The following is a 22,566-nucleotide window of genomic DNA, read 5'->3' as shown; positions in this document are numbered from 1 at the left end:
GCGTGCGGCCATGACGGAGGCGTGCGTGCATAGCGTGCGCGCACGTGTGCAACCCGCGACGGCGAGAGGGTGGCGAGAGGATTTACTACAAAACACCCCACCTACCCTCCCTCCTTCCCCCCATGTTTCACTACGTTTATGCGCGTTTCCGACATTCCGTGCCCGAGCGCCGTTAAATTTTACGCGGGCGCGCTCGCTCGCTCGCTCGCGTCATTGATCAGCGCCCGGATTACTTTTAATAATCCGGAAAATGGAGCTCTCTGTCTCCCTGGCGCTGAAAGAGATGAAAGATGCAGTGACGCTCTCGCGAAAGATAAAAGCTATTACATGTTCGCAGTAAAGAGGTGTCCTGCGCGAAATATCACACACAGCGGCCGTGCGAATGATGTAATTTGCGCGCGTACCCAGAAATAATCTCTAGATTTCCTTTCGGTAATTATTACTATATTAAATCCGCAATTTATCTGTCACGAAACTGGGTCATTAAATAAAGCCAGAAGACACGGTAATCGATAAAATCGGTTCCAAGCTAAAAATAATAAGGGAGAAATCTAATATTATATTTCTATTTATTTAAATCTCTATATTTATATTCGTATACGCGCATAAGTTGCATATATATATATATATTATAGCTGCTTCTCTTATATACCTAGCCTATAAGTACCCATAGAACTTCCAACGGCGTACTTAAATGGCAACATATCGCACATTCTTGCGCTGTGACACGATAATAAATAGTAATACGGTTAATAGTTACATTGCGCGCGACAACCTATAAAATCTTTCTCCGTATGCGACTTTTATGTATTTATTAGCACAAGGATTACGGCGGAAAGGCTACGATTCGAATATGGTAAATCGATATTGTAATACCGCGCGAGGACGGAACGTAACCAGCCCGATGTGGAGATAAGAATAATATTTGCGCAAGATAATCGCGTTAGAACGGTATACCGGTGCAAATTCGACAAACGTTAGTCTCTCTGTTTGCGAAAATCTCTGCGGATCCCGGAATGTGGTGGCGTGGATAATTGCGAAGTTTTAAAAGTGCACCCGCCGGCATTCACCGTACTCTCTGAGGCTGCATGCTATGTTCCACCGCACTGGTCGTTAATCCTTCATTTCCGTGGATAAAAACCGGAAAATCGAAATTACGCGAGTATAGAAGCGAACAGAAACAGAAAACAATACTCCCCGACGTAAATTAAGAGACAAAGTATCCGCGTGATGGCTCTTTAATGACGATATTACGCCCACGGATATCATGGCTATACGCGATAAAGGTTAATTGATGTACCGATATGAAGATGATGACGTGACACTATAGATCAACTGTTTTGATGTATTCCGGTAAATATCCCCGGACGATACGTATCGATTGTTATCTTTTACAATGCGTCTGCTCTTAATCGTTTCCAAGCGGCTAATTTACACATTTACCGACCCTCATATTACTGCCGTCTGGTGTTTCCCTCTCGGTTCGTCGTGATTTGATAACGTTGTTAAATTTATCCTTTCCTTTCTTGCTCCTCTCCTACCGTCAAATCACGCGTTATCTCCTTGCATTATCTCCGCCGTCGCGAAGTACAATACATGCGCCCATAATGAGGTAATTACGATACTTCTGTGACGGAAACGAGGGACTTACCGTTTATGCTATCGAGGTTCTGTGAAAAGAACAGAAATTTTACGGAAAAGAGAAATTCTACGAAAAAAATGTTTCGACAACTAATTTGCAGAACAGAATATATAATTTGCAGAACAGGTATATTGCAGTAATGTCAAATTTTTTCAAAAGAAAATAATAAGAGAGGAAATGAGTATCCGTATAATTACGTTTAATCGACCGTGATTTTAAAAATCTTGCTATTCATTAAAACAATCAATAAATTGCTCGTGAGAACAATGCAAACTCGATAACTCGAGTTGATTTTATTACTTATCTATTACTTATCTACTTACTTGCTAAGAAAACAAACTAAATAAAAAAGACAAATAAAAAGTACTGCGCCAAAGTTCAAGATAAAATCAAGAGGACAATACTTTTTTTTATCTCTGTATATTTATACATTCATGAAAAGTTCACTCTAAGAACAGTGCGGGCCTGATGAATTTATTTTCCACACTTTATAGATGTTACTCCGAATAACGATTGTTTGCATACGAAAATAACATTTTCTATCTATACGTATTTTTTTTTTTTTTCAGTTGTTTTGTTAAAATGATTTATATTCCTATTATATCCTGTACCCCTCGAGATGTATCGTTCGACGAGGTACATTATTTACATCAGACGAGTACATTATTTACATCAGATGCGTTAATATCAACTTGATCGCCATGCATAACACGATGGATATTTTTCTATTTTTATTTTCCGTGTGATCTTTTTATGCCGAGGCCTTCGAAAGGTTTCTCCACGGTATGCCGAGTGCGGCGATATAATACGCGGAAAGAAAAGTGGCACGTCAGGACAGATACTCGCAACAACTCGATCAATCTGGTCCCACGATTCTTCGCCGTTTATTCGCTCCATTCTCATGCCCTCTTACCTTGGTTGACCGTAAAGTGACCTTTCCGCTACAGCGTGCGCAGCATCGAGTTTTGCAATAGGTGCAGATGTGACCGATGCCATCGGCAAACTTGGTTTTCAGGCATATGTGACATGTGGCGTTAAGTTCAACCCCGGCCTTTTTGTGTTTTTCCGAACGCATCCGTATCGTTTCTTCGAGGGTCTGCACTTCATCTTGCTTTCGTCTGCAAACAAAAAAGCAAACTATTAAGAAGAAGCGTATCTTTTGTAATCTATTTTTTTTTTGCACATTTTTGTTTCATTTTTTTTTTCTAGATTCAATAACGACGAATCAGTTGTTAAGAAATTGGAAACTGATAATTTTTATAGCACCTAGTACGATTAATTATAGAAGAGCATGATCATTGATGAAAGAAAACTAAATGAATGTATTCTATTTCAAGAAAAAAAAATAAAATAAAAAGAATGTAACCTATTTCTATCACTTCTATAATATGTTTTTAAACAGATTTAATGTTTAATTAACAGTCTAACAGCTTGACAGTCCAAGGCTTACAGTTCATTAGATTCCGTGTAGAATTACTTCTGATGACGTCGTATAAGAAGAACGATGGTTATAATCAGTGTCAGGATAAACGATGGAAAATTAACAATATCGTCTAGCGTCGTATTCAGTGTCCAACTGAATACTAAAGCTAAGAAAATTACCGGCTATTTTTGATATGAAAGCCACATCCCGCGAGGACGGCAGCTAAATTTGTCAATCCTAATTCCACCATTTGTGGACTCCGCCATTCTACCAAACCTCAAGATAACGGATTGCTCCTAGACTTATTTCTATTTCGTAAATCGCGCCTTGAAAGCGTCTCCGACTGAACGGTCGCAATCTCTCCCTGAAAATGCGATGTGACGACGGTCGACGTCATTCTCGTCGCCATTACTGCGACACTATTCTTGCTCCTACTCCATTAAGCCAATTTAGGACTGTGTCCTGCACACGTTCAAAATTAAGCCAACGATTCTGTCAAAATGCAAGATTTGTCGTCGATATCGACACAATATTGTCTACAATATTCTTACAAAGATTCGGATCAAATGTCGGTGCATCAATATTTAATTTCAATTAGAGAAATTCTTTCCTCTATGTTTCATAAAATTTATTCAAGAAAAGAATACAAACTGCTAGAAATTTAAATAAAATACTTTTGTAATACTTTTTAAAGGGCATGGCGTAAATCTTTGTTCATTTTTTCTTTCTGTATATATCATACACTTTCTGTATATATAATTAGAATAATAAATAATGAAGAAAGAAGTAGCAAATCATTAAAACCAAATCACTTACTGGATCAAACTGTCCAAGAAAATTTACATTGTTGTTGCAATGGGCTCTCAATCGCTTTTATATAAAAGCGTGGTAAGAGTATTTATTTATCAACTTTCCATTTGAACGCAACGCACGTCACGTTACCGGAGGAAAAAAAAATGAAATTTATAAGCTTTAGTTGACAGTTATTGCAGCGCAATCGTCCGTTGAAAAACACGAAGCTACATTTAAGGTCACGTTTATTTCGTACCTGTCCAACCATAATCGCATCTTTTGTTCTTTGTGTCCATCTGAGGACTAATTACGCGAAGAGCTCTCGCAAAATGCAAGTGAAATTAATGAACCATAAAGAGATGAAATAAACATCGCCTGTATAATGGACGCGACATCAGTACGTTTTAAATATATCGCAAGCCGCAGTCGGATAAACAGAACTGTTTCTCTATTCATTAGAGAATCAGTACGATCTTTTTCCCCGTTTGTGCATCCATTCCCTTTTCAAAAAGAAAGATAAAAAAAGAAAAAACCAAGCGAGAGTCTTTAATTATGGACTTTTGTTTATGTCACATAAATATAAAATAAAGCCGTTAAAATTATTAAATGATAATCTAATATATATATATATATATATATATATATATATATTGGAGTCTTCTTTTTAAAAATATTTATAGCAAAGTGTTAAATATATATTTATTGTTGTATATATTTTTTATATTTTTGAAATGCTTAATCACAATTTTAAATAATATTCCAAAAATATTTTTTTATTTAATTTAAAGAAGTCCTAGATACAAAAAACGTAGATGTTATTATTCTATTATTTTTTATTTTTTATTTGTGAATATAACATAATTTAAAATAAAATATTTTATGAATTATATATATTTAAATATTTTTTCAATGTGATTTAAATAATAATTTAATGTTCTATTTCTTTTCATATTTAACTTAAAAAAAAATGTTCACTTTCGTGCCAATGGCTAAGTTTGTGAATCTGATTGACAGGTGACTTGACAAACTTGATAAGTTTCTGAATCCGTCAATGTATGTATATATGTAAAGTGTCACGGATATATATTTTTTTTTATAGACGGATTGATGACAGAAATTATGTTAAAAAAAAAGAAAAATTTATCGTCGATCGGCAAGATCAAATAAAACCACTTGCCAATGCAAATCTTCAGACATAAGTGTAGGTACATTTGCAATGTGCGAAACTTATATGAAAGATGCTCGATCGGCAAATAAATCGTAGTTACTGTCGTAGCTGCAAGTAGGAATAGGTGAGCACTCTGACGACACGTTGCAGCAATTTTTAAGATTTATATATCTTGGACTACTCAGTGGCGAATTAGACTGCCGAGCTTCTATATAGGGGGTTGTTGGTATTGTGACGTACTGGTTCCATCCCGATAATAGAAACGTACAATGCTATACGACACTACGAAAAAATCGACTAAACGTCGTAGAACAAAATTTTAGAATCGATATATTACGAGCGTCAATCTTATAGTCAGGAAGATATACAAACTAAATCTCCTTATCTCCTTGACCGATTGTCAAATAAAGGAGACAGCCACGCCACGCATCCTGACACCGTAACCCAAATCCTGAGTTTGTCGATAGAACAAAAGCCAGCGCATTGTGTTACAACAAGGAGGGGAGAGGGAGAAGTTACACCGCATCTATATACCTATATTTCTCTAATTACTTTACCGATAATCGAGTGACTCGCGCACGCAACGGTGATCACACTCGACAAAGAGTCGCACAAGACTTTCCCACTTCTGTGTTACAAGCGATCGTGGAAAGGTCGCGACACGCAAGAAACTGCTTTCCCGTCGACATGAAAGGATTAAAAAGAAGCTTATACAGATGAAGTATCACAGATACATTCCCAGTGATTTTGTGTAACTTTCTTATGCTTCTAGCGTGTGACGAAATTGGATTTCAATCTTCGATGTTCTACATCGAGACAGATTCCAAATATCAATTTCGATAAAACAAAAATATTTATAAAATAATAATAATAATTTATTTATTAAACTTTGTTTGAGTTGCAAAGAATTAAACTTTCTTGTTAATTTAATTCTTGAACAAAAAGAAATTTTTATTCTCAATTTAAATTGCCAAGACAATTGTCATTATAATATGTAATACGTTTTCTCGCGCGGATTTGTCTTTTATGTTTTATTCTAATGTATTAATATCATAATTGTGACAATAATAACCTTTTACTATAATCCATGAAACGACCTGATGTAGAAGCATTCATATGAATGAACAAAAGAAAATATTACAAGAAATGTAGCGTTTTAGGATCATACAAATATCGTATACTTCGTGCGATCATAGGTATCTATAAAATAAAACAAAGACCAATAAAATGTTAATGCTCGATAAAGAAAACGACTTCCGATTTCTCGCAAATGCACGTTCATCGTCTTTTTTCAGGGGAGCCACGAGTAATTTATCTTTCTCTCAGAAATTTAGAGTTTTATTTACTCTTTCTAAAATCGAAGACGCTGTTAAACGGCAAGTCAACGCAAAGGTGTAATTACCGGTTTAACTTTCTTGTAAGTCCGGCCTAATTTTCGTTATTCAATGATATTTGCGCTCCTTCACCCATCCCTCCCTCCTTCCCTTACTCCTTACCATCGACGGATACGTGCTATCCGGTTGCGTCTGCAAGATGCGTATTCCACCCTCTAAAAATTTACCGTGCCAATCCAAACGCTTTCACACCCCGTCCACGAGTTATGTTCGCATAGACCTATGCATACCCTATGCAGCTGCAGCAGCTCGTTACTACGCCACGTCAAGGCTCGTCGCCTTGCATTTTACATGCGTCCCTACACGTACTTGTCGTCTACATTACATGATCTCGCGCGCATCGGTATGGCACAGCACGCTTTCCTCATTACTCTTTCCCTTCGTTCTCACGTTCCCGTTTTTCGCTCAGTCGCGACGACCTATCAATAAAACCTGTTCACTGCGCAACGCCCGGTCCCCCCCCCCCTCTCTCTCCCTCTCTCTCCCTTTCCTCCTCTTTTACAGTTATTGTTAGCCACCATGGGTAGAACGCCGATCTCCGTTCGCGCAATTACGCACACCGCCGTCGCCGCGCCAGTCCAGTCGTCGTCTCCTATGATAAGCGAAGCACAGATCGGTCTTATTTTTATCATCACGATACGGCGAGGCCGATCTCAATCGATCGTATGTACGTCCACATTACATCCGACACGTTTCGACGAGTCGATCACGATGCACGAGTCACCTGAGACGCAGAACCTTGCCGCAAAGGCGGTACAAGGGCGAGAATATTTGCAGACGTCGAAGACAATTATAAGCGATTTTTATTTCTGACTGCTTGATACAAAAGAGATGAGAGTCGACGCGGTAATCGGGAGCATGTGCGGGGCCATGGATACATAAATGGAAGATGTAGGTGTAAAGCGGTCAAGGACTAACGAGCAGGTGAGCCGGGAAAATAGGTGAAACGATCCGGAGCAGACCCGTTGGTCAAGAAATACCTTTAGCCAATCGATCGGTTGTCGTTTCGTCCGTGTCTGCCAATTGCGGTAAAAACCAACTAAACGATGTCTCACTTTTTAGTTTTTTTTTTTCGCGCACTAACCTTCTGCACTAACTTTTGCGCTGGTTTGATCATTAATATCTTTTATCTACTAATTCCGATAACTTCTAAACTTAGTCGAGGCATGACCTTGGCGGTTATCACTGATCCAATAACGTTAAAATAGATATTCGTTATATTACAATTAAAGTTGTTACCCTCTTTGTAATGCACACTTTTAAATGCATTAATAAATTCGAGTAAATTACGAATAAATACAGAACTTAATAAAAATACCTATTAATTATAATTTTTTAATCTTTATTCAAATATCCAAAGTTATCTAAGTTTGAAATTATTTTAAAAAACTATTAGGTGTTGGAATTAATTCGTAGCGTTTTACAAGTGATGGGAAGTACTTTCATTAATGTATTTTTTAATGCTCATGTGAAATAAATAACATTCTTTCATTAAAAAACGCTACGAATTAATTCCAACACCTAATAAATATATTTCCAACATATTGAAGTTATGTTGGAAACAAATAACTTCTTGTAAATTTAGGAATCGTGAAATCGAAAGATATTTGCGTATATCCGCTTAAGTGTCCCACCAACGCTGATATCAAGTTTTTACTCCAGTAAAATATCGGCACTCTCAATAGTGTTCATCTGGCGTTATGCAGTTTCACGGTTTTATTTGCGGCAATGGAAATAAAAATGGTCGCAATTACCGAAAGCGCGACGGACAATACCGACCACATGCATCACGGTACGTGAATGTTATTACAGGCATTTGACCAGCCTGGCAATATCCGGTGCAATAGAGAGTCCTAAATACCCGTGTGAAAGCTCGCGCGTCCTGCTTGTGTGAAACAATACTTCATCGATAGTTTCGAATCCAACGCACGAGCCACGCTTATATGGCAGCAATAAAAAACCTCAATGTACATTCTCGCTTTAAGATGTGATATTGTACCTAACTACTACTGGAAAGAGCAAAAAAAGTTTTTAGTATCGTGTTTATAATGATATTTCGAGTTCGTTATTTAATGTTTTACTAAATGACATAAATGAGGGAAGACGCTATGTCAATTATTGAGTTTAAGTACACTATTCAGTTAAATAATATAATTACTTATTAATTATTTATTATTGATTACTTATTGATTATTGCTTAATGTTAGTAATTTTCATTTTCTCTCAGATTCAACATTTTAAATATTATTAAATGAATAAAATTATTATTATTGTGTACATTGTATTACCTTTATCTTTTTCATATCTTGAGATTATACGTTATCAATTAACTTGTTGACTTCTTATGTGTTTTTCTTTTTTGCTTATAATACATTTAGTATAACAATACTCGTATATTATGTCGGAATAGATACGCAATAGACTTCATGTCACAATTCTATTTGCAAAACTATTCACAAAACACAACTAACAGTAAAATTATATTAATATTATAATTTTCTATCCAACAATATAAATATAATACATGTTATACATAACTTACATTGGAGAGAATAGGACATTACAATATTAATACAATGCTATAAGCCAAGCAATTTTTATCATTGTCTGCGAATTTTATTAATTTTATATCACAATTTGACAATCTTTTTCGAAGTATGATTGCGCGGCTATTAACTATCCACAAAAATTACGAGCGAACGTGTTTCTAAGAGCGAATTAATACTTTTTATTGTACGCTTATAATTATACAGTTTTAATTGTCGATTTTATGATCAATATTATGTACTAATAAACATTACGTTCTATATAAATCTTTTAATTTAAATTTTTCATATTGAGAATGACCCGATACAGATTAAAACGTTTGTGTTTGATGTTCATACAAAGATTCAATTTTCTAATATTTAACATTGAACAACTCGCTTAGCTCGTAACCCCTTTTTCTGTTATTTATTTGATTAATCTTATTATTTATTTGATTCTAATTAGTTAATTGATTAATACAATGTTACTATTAGTTTATATTCTGCGGATATTCAGTATTATTTTTCAATGTGCTGCTGTACAAATAAATTACAACTTAATATGTGAAAGACACCACACATATAATTATTTCTATTTAAATTCCTTTATAAGAAGTTCGGGAAAAAAGGGAAAATTTCCACGTGTCCATACGTCATTGAGGCAAAATTTTCGCAAAGTACATGTAATATAATGAGCATATAGTCTATAGTCGCGTACCTCATAATCTCATGATCCTGTTCCTCCTCCTCCTTTTGGCGCATTAAAACACCCTCTATAATGCGCCTCTCCTCGGGGGTGAGGTGCGACATGTCGGGCTGAGGTAGTGCCTCCGCCATCACGGTGTTGGCGATATACGCGCGTACACGGGGTATGCGACGTGGGTATGACGCGGATAGGCAGGCCGGCGCACCACCGACGACGTCGACGTCGATGGGACGTTAACGTTGCTCCGATGGGGCTGCACCCTAAATGCGCCTCTTCCACGACGGCTTTCGTTACTGGATATAATGACCGAGACAATATATAATAACCTTCTACGACTACATAACACGTCTGTCGACCTGGGGAAGTCATCCGACACCCGTTGACCGCACCACCGCACCGCACCGACGCGGGAACGCGAGCGCACCGGGGTTACGTCGTCGTCGTCGTCGTCGTCGTGACGGTTGCACCGTCGTCGTCGGTTCGGTACTCGCGGTACGTTGCACTCGCAGGTCGCGCCAATCGAGACCAAGCGGGACCTCCTCCGTGATCGTGGTCGATGACTTCGATGTGGCCTCCTTTACGCGGGATAACGATAACGGATGGCGATAGATCACGTCCTTAGATTTTACGCTGGTCAATGTATGACGCGATATCAATTTTTTCCCCTTTTTTCGCCGCAGCCTTTGCAGTAGTTGCTGCTGTTGTTTCTGTTGCTGCTGATACGTGGAAGGGCAATCGGGCAGTAGTCGGGCTGGTCTCATGCGAGCGCACAGCGTGCTCGTGGCATGGCCGCAGAGTGGTCGGGTGTCGTCCTTCTCCTCGTCGTCCTCCTCCTCCTCGTCGTCGTCGTCGTCGTCGGTGTCTCTCGTCGTACGATTACTGCCCGTCGCATGTGTATGACAAATCATGTTCACAGGCTGTGAGGAGGCTCTCGCATTCTCTCTTGCAGCCCGGCCTCACGCGCTGCGCTGCCCGAATGCACCATCGGACGATACGCGAAATATATCACCCTCGGATCCTCGATCTCACGGACGTCACGCTTCGCCCGTTCACCGCTATCGAGACAGATAAATAGAGTCTCAGGGTTCGGGTTACCGTAGCTTCTCGACTTCCTAATCGTGGATCTAATCAACGTGCGATTCCGCACGAAATGATACTTGAACGATATCGGTTGGACTCTACTGCTAGATAATGGCTGCGCCCTTCTGTCCTTCCGATCCTTTGAAACTCTTTGGTACCGCATCGATTGAAAACGAAAACGGGTCACTGGGCCGCTGCTGATAAATAGGACTCCACTTTCGCGCGACTCGATCTTCGCACGGTCGAACACTGTCGTCGCCGTCGTCGCTGCTGCTGCTGCTGCTGCTGCTGCTGCTGTTGCTGTTGCTGCTGATACTTCAAGTCTCCTGTAGCTTCTCGACGTTTGTCGGGATATCTCCGCTCCGTTATCTTTTGGAACCCGCGACGAGGCAATGCGTCATCCCAACCACTGTGTGGACCCTTAGGGTATATCACCGTTTCGTTAACTGGATCCCGCCGTACCTGCGAGGGACATGCTCGATGAATAGCGGAGCACGTCCATTTGACGGATGAATACCGATCCGTGCAATCTTCGCACGATCCCTCGATCTCGTCCGAGGAGAAGTCCGCTTGCGATTCACGTGGCGGCCGATACGACAATGGCGCTTCTCGGCGCGCCTCTAACGGCCGCCGCGACGCCCACGCAGTCGATCGTCCCCGAGCGGACAGTTACACACCCACGACAACCATTTCTCCAGCTGACAATGTGACGAGGGGTCGAGGGTTGTCTATCGCTCCAAGGTGCTTCTCTATCGACGCCAAGATCGTGGTATCATCGCTGACGTCACGCTCATTATCTTCATCACCGTCGTTACCAACGCGAGAACGCCCTCGTAGATGAGGTTGCTGCCTACTCGTCGTCACAAAATTAAACATCCATCTCGAGCCTCACAGGATCTTCTCTTAGATATTCCACGCGTATACTCCTCCGGCACAGCACTCGCTTGGTACGCTCCGCGTCGAGCCGCGAGGAACTTTGCGAGCGGAACGGTCGGACACTTGTCACGCAAGCGATGGAGAGGGTGCTTGCGCACTCGCGGCCACCCCGCGTCGCGTCGCGACGCCGCCGTTGCGATGCGTTTGCGTTGCGTTGCGTTGCGTTGTATTGTCCTGCGTTGTGCTGCCCTGCGTTGCACTGCGCTGCGCTGCGTCGCGTCGCGTCGCGTCGCGTCGCGTCGCCGGCTTACAAACGTTTCACTTCCGCGCGATATCCTTTCACCCCCTCCCTTCGATGCGACGTCGGAATGCGACCCGTGAATGCGTTTATATTCTTCTTCTCTCCTCTCCTCTCGCAACGAGGGGCTGTCTCGCAGCCACGTCGACTCGCGGAGTAGTATTCGCGCTCGGTACCACTGGTGGTAAGCTCTCCGTCTCTTTCTCACCCCCTATCCCGCCACTCCCCTTTTCGCGCCTGTACGTGATCCTTCTCTGTCTCTCTTTCTCTCTCCTCCACCACCACCTGACTACTTCTCTCGTTCTCTCTCGTTCTTTCTCTTTGCGTTATCTCTCACTTCCCCTCTCTTTCTTTTTTCTCCTGTGTTCCGAATGCTACCTGCTCACTTCCCACGACCCTTCTCTTGTGACAACCGCAGAACGGGACGGGCGGGACGCGAACGGGGCTAATTTCCGGTCGCGAATCGACTTCCTGTCGGGATCGTCACGATGACATCGAAGCGCGAGCCCGCGTTCCTCGCGAGCTGCCCTTCGATAGTTGTACGTATCGCTCGCTGAGAGACCTCTATCCAACGGAGGATTGCCTTATCACACTTGTCCGACCGCAGTTGCGCGAACCAAGCTTTGCTCCTCCATCCCCTCGTCCGTAGCAATATACAGGGTGACTTAGAAATCGCGCGCGCTTTCTTCGAGTCGTTTGTTAAGAACTACATTGAAAAAAATAATTATTATTTCGCTGTCAAAGCATTGATCATGTCACCCTTAAATATCTATTTTGCGACAAATTTTTTAAGTGTAGATTATACATGTAGCAACACATAAAAGTATATTTAAAAAAACCTGATCATTATTTAATTTTTTAAATAGATTATATTTATATAAAGTTTTTATTTAAGAATTTTTTAAGAGATATTCTTAATTTCGAAGACAAAAAGCTGCTGCGAAAATAAAAAAATGACTTTTAATGATGTTCTCGTTGAGCAAAGTTTGACTTAAGATTTTCCGAAGAATATTTTATATATATGTATATATATATATATATATATATATATATATATATATATAAAATAGGGAAAGAACATAAGATTTCTTTGAAGCGCCCTATATACATCTGATGCGTACGAACTCCAGTTTCACGTATGTGATGAACAATGCTAAAGAAGGGAAAATAGAAAGACAACTTTGAAGTCGTTCGAGCAGCGATACACTCCGGATTCATACAATCGTAATTAATTTGCGTCGATCATAATCGCCGTCTCACAATCGCTCAGTGATAGATGGTGCTCACTGACGAATATCGCATCTTCGCGCGAACTTAATAAATAATGGGATTGCGGTGTATGTTCTGACCAATGAGCAAAAGGGACGCGACTTACGTCGCGGAAAATGCCGTATTGATCGCCGAGTGGACCAATCTGGCGCAAACTTTGACCGCGACTACGTGGCGCTGTATTTGAAAGCGAATCCTGTTAAAAATCAGAAAAATTATTTAAAAAAATAACAATAAGAATTATAATGTCAAATTATACCCAATTTGAGTTATTTTTTATTACTTCTGTAGGTGGAGTATAGTTGACATATCTGATCAATAAATATAAAAAAAAAACCAGGTCGCCCGCACAAAAGATGGAAACAGTTGATCATCTGCGTCCCAAGAGGGTAACCGAATTGGGTAAAATGAACCTAAAGACTTTCGATAAGAAGAAAAAGAAATAAAAAAAAATGGAACGCATATACAGTAAAAATATATTTCTTTCTAAATAAATCCAAAGATTAAGATTTTACTAACTGAACATTATAACTATTTTTGAATATTATAACTATTTTTGATTTATTAAATTACGACTGGAAACTAATGATAACTATTGACACTTAATCATATTTTTTCATAAAGATCGCTACTGCTCCTACTTAATATGTAGTTAATTTAAAACAATGAAGTCAATTCAACTTATTAAAATGTTACTTAAATTTGACTCAAATTCAGTATTATTTACTAAGCAATACTAAAATCACTTTTTTATATTAAATATACAGAATATTGAAAAAATACATGAATTTAAACAAATCATTCTAACGATATAATAATATTAAAATAACTTTTTACTAACCGAAAATAAAGATAGGAGATCACCATATTGGCATTTTCAGTAGTTCGAGTGAAATACCATCGGCGGTTCTGGTATTAAGAGTCATTCAGATTCCATTCAGCTTTATCTTGCGCACATAAGGCGGATTTGATTTCAGCAGCCACGTAAAAGCCAAAATTGTAACGTCAGAAAACTCCCGTAAACTCGACTCCATCGTTGCGTAATCTTTCCTTTATAACGTAAAAATCTACGAACAACTAGTAAAAAAAATGTATTTAACGCTACATAAAAGATGCATAATTTTCACATTGTCCATTCGCATTGGAAAATGGAACACGTGATATGAAAGCAAGAGCATAAACTGAAGCATACACAATGTATAGTTACCGTGACTGTTCGTATAATTCCACATGGGATTCTCGATAAATCTCTTTCCGGGAATCGTGTTCCGACATGTGACTTCTAATGGCAGAAACTTCTGATGGCCGAAGTGCGCCATCGGGCAACCGGTCGACTACCATTCCTTCAACATTGCCAGAGTTTCGTATATCCATCACGTGACTGCATATGGGATGATGTCGAGAATTTTTTTTTTCCTTTTCGATAAAACGCCAATACGAGCGACTTGGAGCAAATAGTCAAAATGTCGCGAAGAAATTACTACGGTGATGCAATAATGCCCATATCTCTCTAAAATTAAAATTCGATCCAAATATATTAAAATCAATGGACTCTTATTCTTCAATTAGAACGATTTTAATAAGTAACATACATAACTATTTGCATTTTGGAAAACAACAAAGCCGAATAAATGGAAGAGGCTGACCTCTTTTTGGCCGTTGTATTAAACGCTTGCTTTATCTGCAATGCGTAATTAATGCGCTATTCGCTTATAATTACGAAGTTATTGTATATGTACGAATTAATATGTACGAATAAATATGTGACGATGTCGAAGTCATTGTGAACAGTATAAATGTAGTTCGTTCGATGCAAATTTATAGTGCGCTACTTTTGACTGCGCAGCGCGGTATGATACTACTGCCAGTGCATGTCTGACTATATACATGCAACAACTACTGCCGGCGTTTTTATTACTACGCATCAGACAATGATTGTTCCGTTATTTACTACTAAAAATCTATAGTGTATATAACGTATACTATTGGATTTTCAGTATTAGCAGCGAATATCAGAACCAATATCTAAAGCTCGATCTACATAAGACGCAGAACGCGGGTCGCAAGGCTCGCAAAACTAGAAACTAATCTAATGTATTTTAATTATAATATGGTTGTAGGACGCAAAACGCAAGACGCAGAAAGTCGGATGAACTTCAACTTTCGCGTCCTGCGTCTTGCGTCCTACGTATTATGGTCTGCGACTTATTATAATCTGAAATAAGTTTCACCTGCGACCTGCGTCCTGCGTCTTATATAGATCGGGGGGCTTAATGCAGGAGAGTTATTAATCAACACTTATTACTTGCTACCTGCAGGATAAGATAAAGAAAAATATAAGATGTTTTGTCTTATAAAAAATGACTTCTGTCTATGAAAAATGAAAAGAAGCGAAAATTGATTACAGCAATTATTTACATGCAAAATATTCTTTTAAAGTAAAATAGCAGATGTTGAAAGTATAAAAAAAATGTACATATATTGCAAAAAACGCAATGTATTTTAATCTATTATTTCGTCGCACATTTATATATTCAGTCATTAATTTATCTGTCGAATAAATGTTTCTTTTATTTGTAAAACGTCTAATCAGATCTTCGTATCACGAATAAGTAAGAAATTAAGACATATCTGTGATATACGTTTGCACGACATAATATATAAAATAATAATACAGAGCATGTACAGAAGAATCTTTTACATCACTTATTTGTACAGAATTCATTACAATATTACATCGCTTAGCAATTACACTTACTATAAGAATAATCTACTCGTTAACTATGTTATACAATAATTAATAAATTTCTTAGAAATGTTTAGGTATAGATATTAAAGATATAGCTAAAAACTTGTGCAATTAACATTATCTTATACAATTATCTCATACACACAGTCATAAAAAATTTGGCACATATTGATTACATAGAAAATGTATATAATAATAAAATGATATAATTAACTATTTTGTTACATGAAAATAAAACATAACATGCTAAAAATATAAATAAAATCTAAAAAAATTTAAAACTTAATTTTTTTTTTATAACTTATAACTGATTCGTTTCTCATAATACAGACAAGATTAATCACTTGTCGCATCAATTTGTTTGCACCTGAGATAGAATTTTGAAAGTTTAATGCGTTAAGAAAAGAAAATTTTACTTAAAAAATATTGGTCATTTACTATTTATATACATATTCCATGTAACATTCCATGAAATATAACTTTATTATAAATATCAATATGATAAACTTTATTCTATGCAGTCTATAAAACGCGTCGTATTTATTTATACTGTTATTATTTACTTATTATAAACAAACAGACTGTATTTAAAATTTATCAAATTTTATATGTAATTTTAAAATAATCTGAAAAAATTATTATAAAATTAATTTAAAACTCTTGTATGTAAAAAATAATCTGTTGCACATAAAATTAATTTTTTGCATAATTGTTTCCTAATATATAATCAATTATGATATATACAAAATTATTATAATAAATGTATTTTTTTATATGCTAAACATAAATTTAAATAGACACCCCAGATAACACAAAGTATCTAAAAAAGAGATATAAGACGTCTTATATCTCAATGTGTTGTCTGGGATATTTTTATATTTTATATGTAATATTCTGGAAATAAAAAATAGTTAAGTATGTACAATTTATATATTATGAGTTATTAGATTGTATAAACAAATATCGAAATATCTATATATGTGATGTTTCTGTCAATTTTAAAGCAATCGATTATTAAGATTCTTAAAATTTTTTTAAAAAGAAATATAAAGTTTCGTTCAAATGTACAAGTGTACAAGTGGCCTTCGTATACAATATATTTTTAATAAAAATTAACATTTATCAATAGAAAAATCAATGTAAAGTTTTAGAACAAATTGTTTTATATTGTTTTATGTATTTATTCCTTCCAGCCTTTATGAAATTTAATTATCAAATTTAATTTAATAAACATAAATTATTATTTACATAATAATAAATAATCATTACTGGACATAAATACATAAAATATAATTTTGTTCATTTATTTAAAAATTATATCATTTTTTAATTATTTATCTTAGATATGTACATGTAATTAATTATTTATCTTAGGTATGTACATTATTATAAGTCTAATAGGCAGTAATTTATTAATACACTATCGCGATATAGCGTATTAAAGTAAATTATATTTTAGTGCACTTATAGAATATAATATGTGTAATAAATTATTATATTAATATATAGTACACTAATATTAATATATAGTACACTAATATTAATATATTTACAAAATAAACATTCTTTTAAAATATTAAATATTTTGTTGCTAAATATCAAATATTTAAAGAAACTTAAAGCTAGAAAGAATTATTTATAATTACATATTCACTTCATTTAATATTACTCATAGAATTATTTCGATCATTTGTAATCATCGTCTATTATTAAATGTTTTATAAAAACTAAAAAAAATATTAGTAACATTTAATATTTGTCTACTTCTTGAAGTGAATTTAACACAATTTAATAACATTTTGACTTATTATAATTAAACTCTTACTGTACCTTATGTTTTCTATATGTGTTCTGTGAAATATTCGACATAATAATTCTTAAGTGACCTGCATAAAATTATATCAAAATCGTACAAATCCTATTCTACGATATTTACACAAAAATTTTAATGTATCTCCTTTTCATATAAACTTGAAACATTTTTGCTTATCATGTGGTATTCGTGTCTTAAATAATATCGAATCAGCTCGATACTGTGTATTCAATAGAGGCATATAGCCGAAAACCTGAAATCATTAATTGTACTGAATAAAATTAACGAATTTACTTAAACGATAATAATAATTTAGAGTACTTAAATGTAATAAAAAAATGTAAAAATAATTAACGATAGATCTTTTTACCTGTGAAAAGAAATTGATACATTTATGTCTTTCTTGAAAATGAGTATCGTCTTCTGAAAGTGAAACTGGACAACCAGGACATCTAAATGTCCAACGTGACGTTACCTAATAAACAAACAAATATTTTAATGTCATCGCATCATATATATTCACATAAATTTTCCAAGTTTAATTGTATGATTAAAATGTAAACAGAAATATTATATTACAAAATGTTTAAGTTTGTATTAGGTGTTGGAATTAATTCGTAGCGTTTTTTAATGAAAGAATGTTATTTATTTCACATGAGCATTAAAAAATACATTAATGAAAGTACTTCCCATCACTTGTAAAACGCTACGAATTAATTCCAACACCTAATAATATATAATTGCAGAATTTTTATAAAATCTGAATTAAAAAATTAAAAAGTTTTGATTTATAATATTAATAAGAGTAATGAATATCTTCTCTTTAAAATATATGTATAATGTCTTACTTTAACTGGTGGTTTCCTTGTAAGATGAGATATTAAAAAATTCATTGCAATGTCCTCACAATTCATATATTCGTCAACTTTATCTCTTATTGCTTGTGGTAACCAATGTGTGTACAGATATGTATAATGTTTATGAATGAAAGCAGCCCCAGTTAAAACCATGGATAGCTCGCAAGAGTAATTAGAATTGTAATTCCAAGCGTTGTGATAATTCTGGTCCCATGCATGAAATCGACCAGGGAATCCAACTACACGATCTCGATGTTCCCTCCACACTCTAAATATGTACATTAATAAATAACAAAAGTATATTCGAATAAAAAGACTGAAAAATTGGCTTACCTAAAACCAAACATGATTTCATCATGTCTCAAATGAGCATCATCATCAATAGAAAGGACGGCTTCTGTCTCAATTGCATCAAATGGCAGGAATCTATTATTCAAACTATTTCTTGGAGCTTTTATAACCTGTTCAAATATATTTGAAAAATATATTTTAATGTGTAATCTTTAAAAATAAATAAATCTTTAAAAATAAATACTATAAATAATAAATTAAAATTACATGTATAGGAACGCCGATATCAGGCCATTTGAGATCTTCTACAGGAGGTTTTGGACTATTCCATACTACAAGTACCTTATTTAAATAAGGCAAACCATAAAGACGCGCCAGTGAATTTATAAGAACTTGTTCTCTTTCATAAGTTAACATGACAATTGTAAATTGTTCTCTTGGATAATTTCCTCCTAATGATTCACTAAATTCTTTTCCAGCACCTCCAGCACCTTTACCGATAGGTCGAAAGCCAACTTCTGAACCTATAAAAAAATAAAAAAAGCAATATAAATATAACATATAACTTTCGTAGAATAATTTCTAAAATAATGATTTTACCAAGAAATTTAGCATCACTGGGAAGAACAGTATCAAAAGGTAATTGTGGATACAAATTAAATGGATCCATCCAATCATTCCAAATTTCATGATTTTGAATTAATAGTGTTGTATAATTTCTCTTGAAAGCAGGAGATGGATACGGCGGTTCTAAAGGACCTAAACTTTCTTCAGCTTCAGGTTCAGTAATAATGGCATCTGATTTTAAAGGCTTCAAAATAAAAAATAATGTAGATTATAAAATTAAATATGTTTTTCATGTTAAAATATATAAATACATACTTTAATAAGAAAAACGTGTCACATTAAAATACGTACCACAAAGCTTTCGTTAAAAACACTAGGACTGGATGTTTGAGACGCTGGTAGTGGAGGTATACCAAGTCTGTCTCTTATTACTGCTATAGTCGTATCTACTACACCTTGAGCAGTACTCATATAACGTTCCCATATTAATCTACCTTGTCTTCGAATAGTCAAAAGATCGTTGTCAGGAACAGCGCGCAGTAAAAAGTGCATTTCAGTCACTCTAGCCTAAATAATTACATAATTCTACTAATTTCATTTTAATAATTAAAAAACAAATTTGGTAATAAATTACTATAAAAATTACTTTAGGTAGGAAAATAACTGCTCTCCTCCAATCAACAACTTCGTTATAATTAAGCAAAATCTGATCACCACCAAGAATGACTGGTATTGATCCAGCTCGCAATGCTTCGTACAATCTCGCTTGCATAAATGAAGTAGTCAATAATGTAGCATTGCTAGGAGCTAAGATCAATGCAAATGTTGATTCCTTTAATATAGCTCTTCTGGATGAATCAGTTCCGCAAAGAGACCAATCAAGAGTTTCCACAGGCTTACTCTCCATAGAAGCTGGTATACATTCAAATTGAATAAAAAATTTATCTAAAGTTATTCCGTTGCTCATATCTTTTAAATGTTGAATAATAAATGCATCTATATTGTTATCATCAATTATCAGTTTTTCCAGATCTATATCTGCGTCATCAATTTGATATGTCATCGGTGTGCCCATAAAAGTCCTCATTTCTCCTTGGAATGACAGCAAATATTTCCTTCTTGCAGGTAACATTTGCGCGCATTCTTGCCAAACATCTCCACCAGGTGGTCCCAGAATTGGTGGAACAATTAAATCGAAATCATCGCGAAATTGATTTCTATAAAATGTTGACTGTACTACTATTGCTCTGCCAGTATCTAGATTACTAAAAATATTTCCAGAATCTGCAGATAAATCTCTACGTGCAAGATTTAATAATATGTGATTTCTACCGTCTCCACCCCAATAGGGAAGTGCTTGTAATTTCTTTATATCTAAAGCTTTATTATGACGTTGATCACTCTTTTGATGGAGGCTTAATGCTTCACCAATTAAGACTATGTAAATACATGCTTCTGCTGGATTTCTAGTAAGATGTGGATTATATCCTACAATCAATTTTTTCTATATAACAAGTTTTATCACAGATAAATACTTCATAACGCAAAAGATGTTTTTAAATACAATTCTGTTTACTTAATGTAATAAAGAGTTTATCTATATCCTAAATACATACCTAGCGTTTGTTTAATAGTTGTTTTTAAGAAACCATCTACATCCCATCCTGGATTAACTACCGAAAATTGATCTGGATCATACAAATATACAGGAAAACCACTTGTCAGTGCACATCGACTATGATCGAAACAATTATACATTCTACATGATCGTGGATCTGTGCTAGGTAATATAATTGGCAGAGTGTTAATCAATATTCTCTTAGGTGGTGCTAATTCAGGCGTGTTTCTTTCCACTGCTTCTTTCTGTGCCACCTGTGCTTGCTCCACACTTATTTTTAATCTATCAAGATCCGTTTGCTGATGCAGTAACTCTTGCTTCAGCTCATCTATCTTTTGTGTCAAACTATTAACTTCACTCTGAAGTCTTTGCCTCTTTGCGCTCAGGTCTCTCAATTCATTGCTCACTGAAATTTTTATACGAAACATTTCCTCTATTCTCATCTTCAGCTGTGATGCTTTCATGGATGTGAAATCCTCAAAAGCCTCCAAGGTTGAGAATGTTCTATACATATCCCTATCTGGAGCATCTGATTCTACCTGAAAATCAAAGTTAATGTAATACATTCTGAAACAAATAATTTTTAAAAGCTAAACTTTCTTCTTTAATTGTACCTTAGATAAATAGTAATGCGTAAATAATGGCACAATAAATAAGACTATAGATGTCAAAATAATTATTCTTGACAATTTAATGTGTGTCAACCATTGGCACATCTCCCTCCCTGATCCACTGTGGTAGAACGGAAGTGCCTCATAAGTATTTCCCACCATGATTATATGGAATTGCTAAGTATTTTCATCTGTCTAATAAATCCTGGATACTTTCATCTAGCATTTTCTTGGATTTCTGCAAGTAATATGTTACACAGATATTAGAGTAATTTCATGAGTTTTTACTTCATTTTGCATGTCACAAAAACAGCTTTTCATCCATAATTTCTCATAATTTAGTTTAATTTAAAGGACGAAGGGTACGCAAACACATTATTGATACTAATACCTGTCCACGTTAGAAACCGACGTAGAAATTAAACCTGGAGATGACTTTATCAGATCATATCATCGTGCTGTCAATAACCTACGCAACCTCATGGTCTCCTCCGTTTCCCTACTATCCGGATCGAAAAAAATCACGAGCCGGAGTGACGAGCCACGAGGACTTTTGACAGAGTCACATTCTACGTTGCCTGCGGTTGCATCGAGGACATTGAGGTTAGTCCCGAGATGCGTCTCACTCGCGTACGTCGTCTATCTGATTTCTCCGTTCTCGTAAGACCCAGCGGAATGCAACGTATACTACCGATCCACCCATTGCTCCCAAGATCGCATGCCGAAAATGTGAAATAGCGTGGCGAATCGTGAGCAGCTGTTCGGGAATTATCAGAGTTGATCAGAGTTATTCACGTCAACCTAGTTTTCGAGATTCGGAGACTCGACGATCTCTTCTGATTTCTCCTTAATTCCTCCAGTCATGTTCAGTCGCATTTGATGTCGCG

The 22,566-nt window shown here is 36.0% G+C and overlaps 2 protein-coding genes across 13 annotated transcripts in view; both read right to left on the bottom strand.

The window, feature by feature from the left end:
- The window catches only part of Rim (Rab3 interacting molecule), a 66,200-nt gene extending 56,403 nt beyond the window's left edge, over nt 1–9,797 (bottom strand). For all 12 annotated transcript variants that reach the window (XM_087402963.1, XM_087402953.1, XM_087402959.1 and 9 more), the window contains exons 1-2: nt 9,663–9,797; nt 2,556–2,760 (exon numbers count right to left, since the gene is read on the bottom strand). In XM_087402963.1, the coding sequence (XP_087259089.1) occupies nt 2,556–2,760; nt 9,663–9,781 (324 nt within the window). In that variant the 5' untranslated portion in view covers nt 9,782–9,797. The remainder of the gene's footprint in view (nt 1–2,555; nt 2,761–9,662) is intronic.
- A 2,454-nt stretch (nt 9,798–12,251) lies between these two features.
- LOC105154628 (tripeptidyl-peptidase 2) lies at nt 12,252–22,545 on the bottom strand. Its single transcript, XM_011070286.2, has 12 exons — nt 22,071–22,545; nt 21,683–21,917; nt 21,067–21,607; nt 20,097–20,938; nt 19,802–20,017; nt 19,484–19,694; nt 19,151–19,407; nt 18,926–19,053; nt 18,584–18,860; nt 18,106–18,210; nt 13,026–17,988; nt 12,252–12,610 (listed from the first exon to the last, which is right to left on the bottom strand). The coding sequence occupies exons 2-11, from the start codon at nt 21,839–21,841 to the stop codon at nt 17,884–17,886; spliced, it is 2,841 nt and encodes a 946-aa protein (XP_011068588.1). The 5' UTR covers nt 21,842–21,917; nt 22,071–22,545; the 3' UTR covers nt 12,252–12,610; nt 13,026–17,883.
- Nucleotides 22,546–22,566: the final 21 nt, after the last annotated feature.

Source organism: Acromyrmex echinatior, chromosome 2 (genome assembly GCF_024713525.1).
Source record: "Acromyrmex echinatior isolate Ae372 chromosome 2, ASM2471352v2, whole genome shotgun sequence".
Lineage (NCBI taxonomy): Eukaryota > Metazoa > Arthropoda > Insecta > Hymenoptera > Formicidae > Acromyrmex > Acromyrmex echinatior.
This window is presented reverse-complemented; position numbering and strand designations above follow the sequence as displayed.

Excerpts from the sequence above, each read along its gene's own strand:
- LOC105154628 (XM_011070286.2), bottom strand. The coding sequence starts at position 21,841 with ATGGTGGGAAATACTTATGAGGCACTTCCGTTCTACCACAGTGGATCA. Across the intron at positions 18,861-18,925 it reads GAAATCATGTTTGGTTTTAG|AGTGTGGAGGGAACATCGAG; the intron begins GTAAGCCAATTT and ends GTACATATTTAG. Across the intron at positions 17,989-18,105 it reads GTATCAATTTCTTTTCACAG|GTTTTCGGCTATATGCCTCT; the intron begins GTAAAAAGATCT and ends TAATGATTTCAG.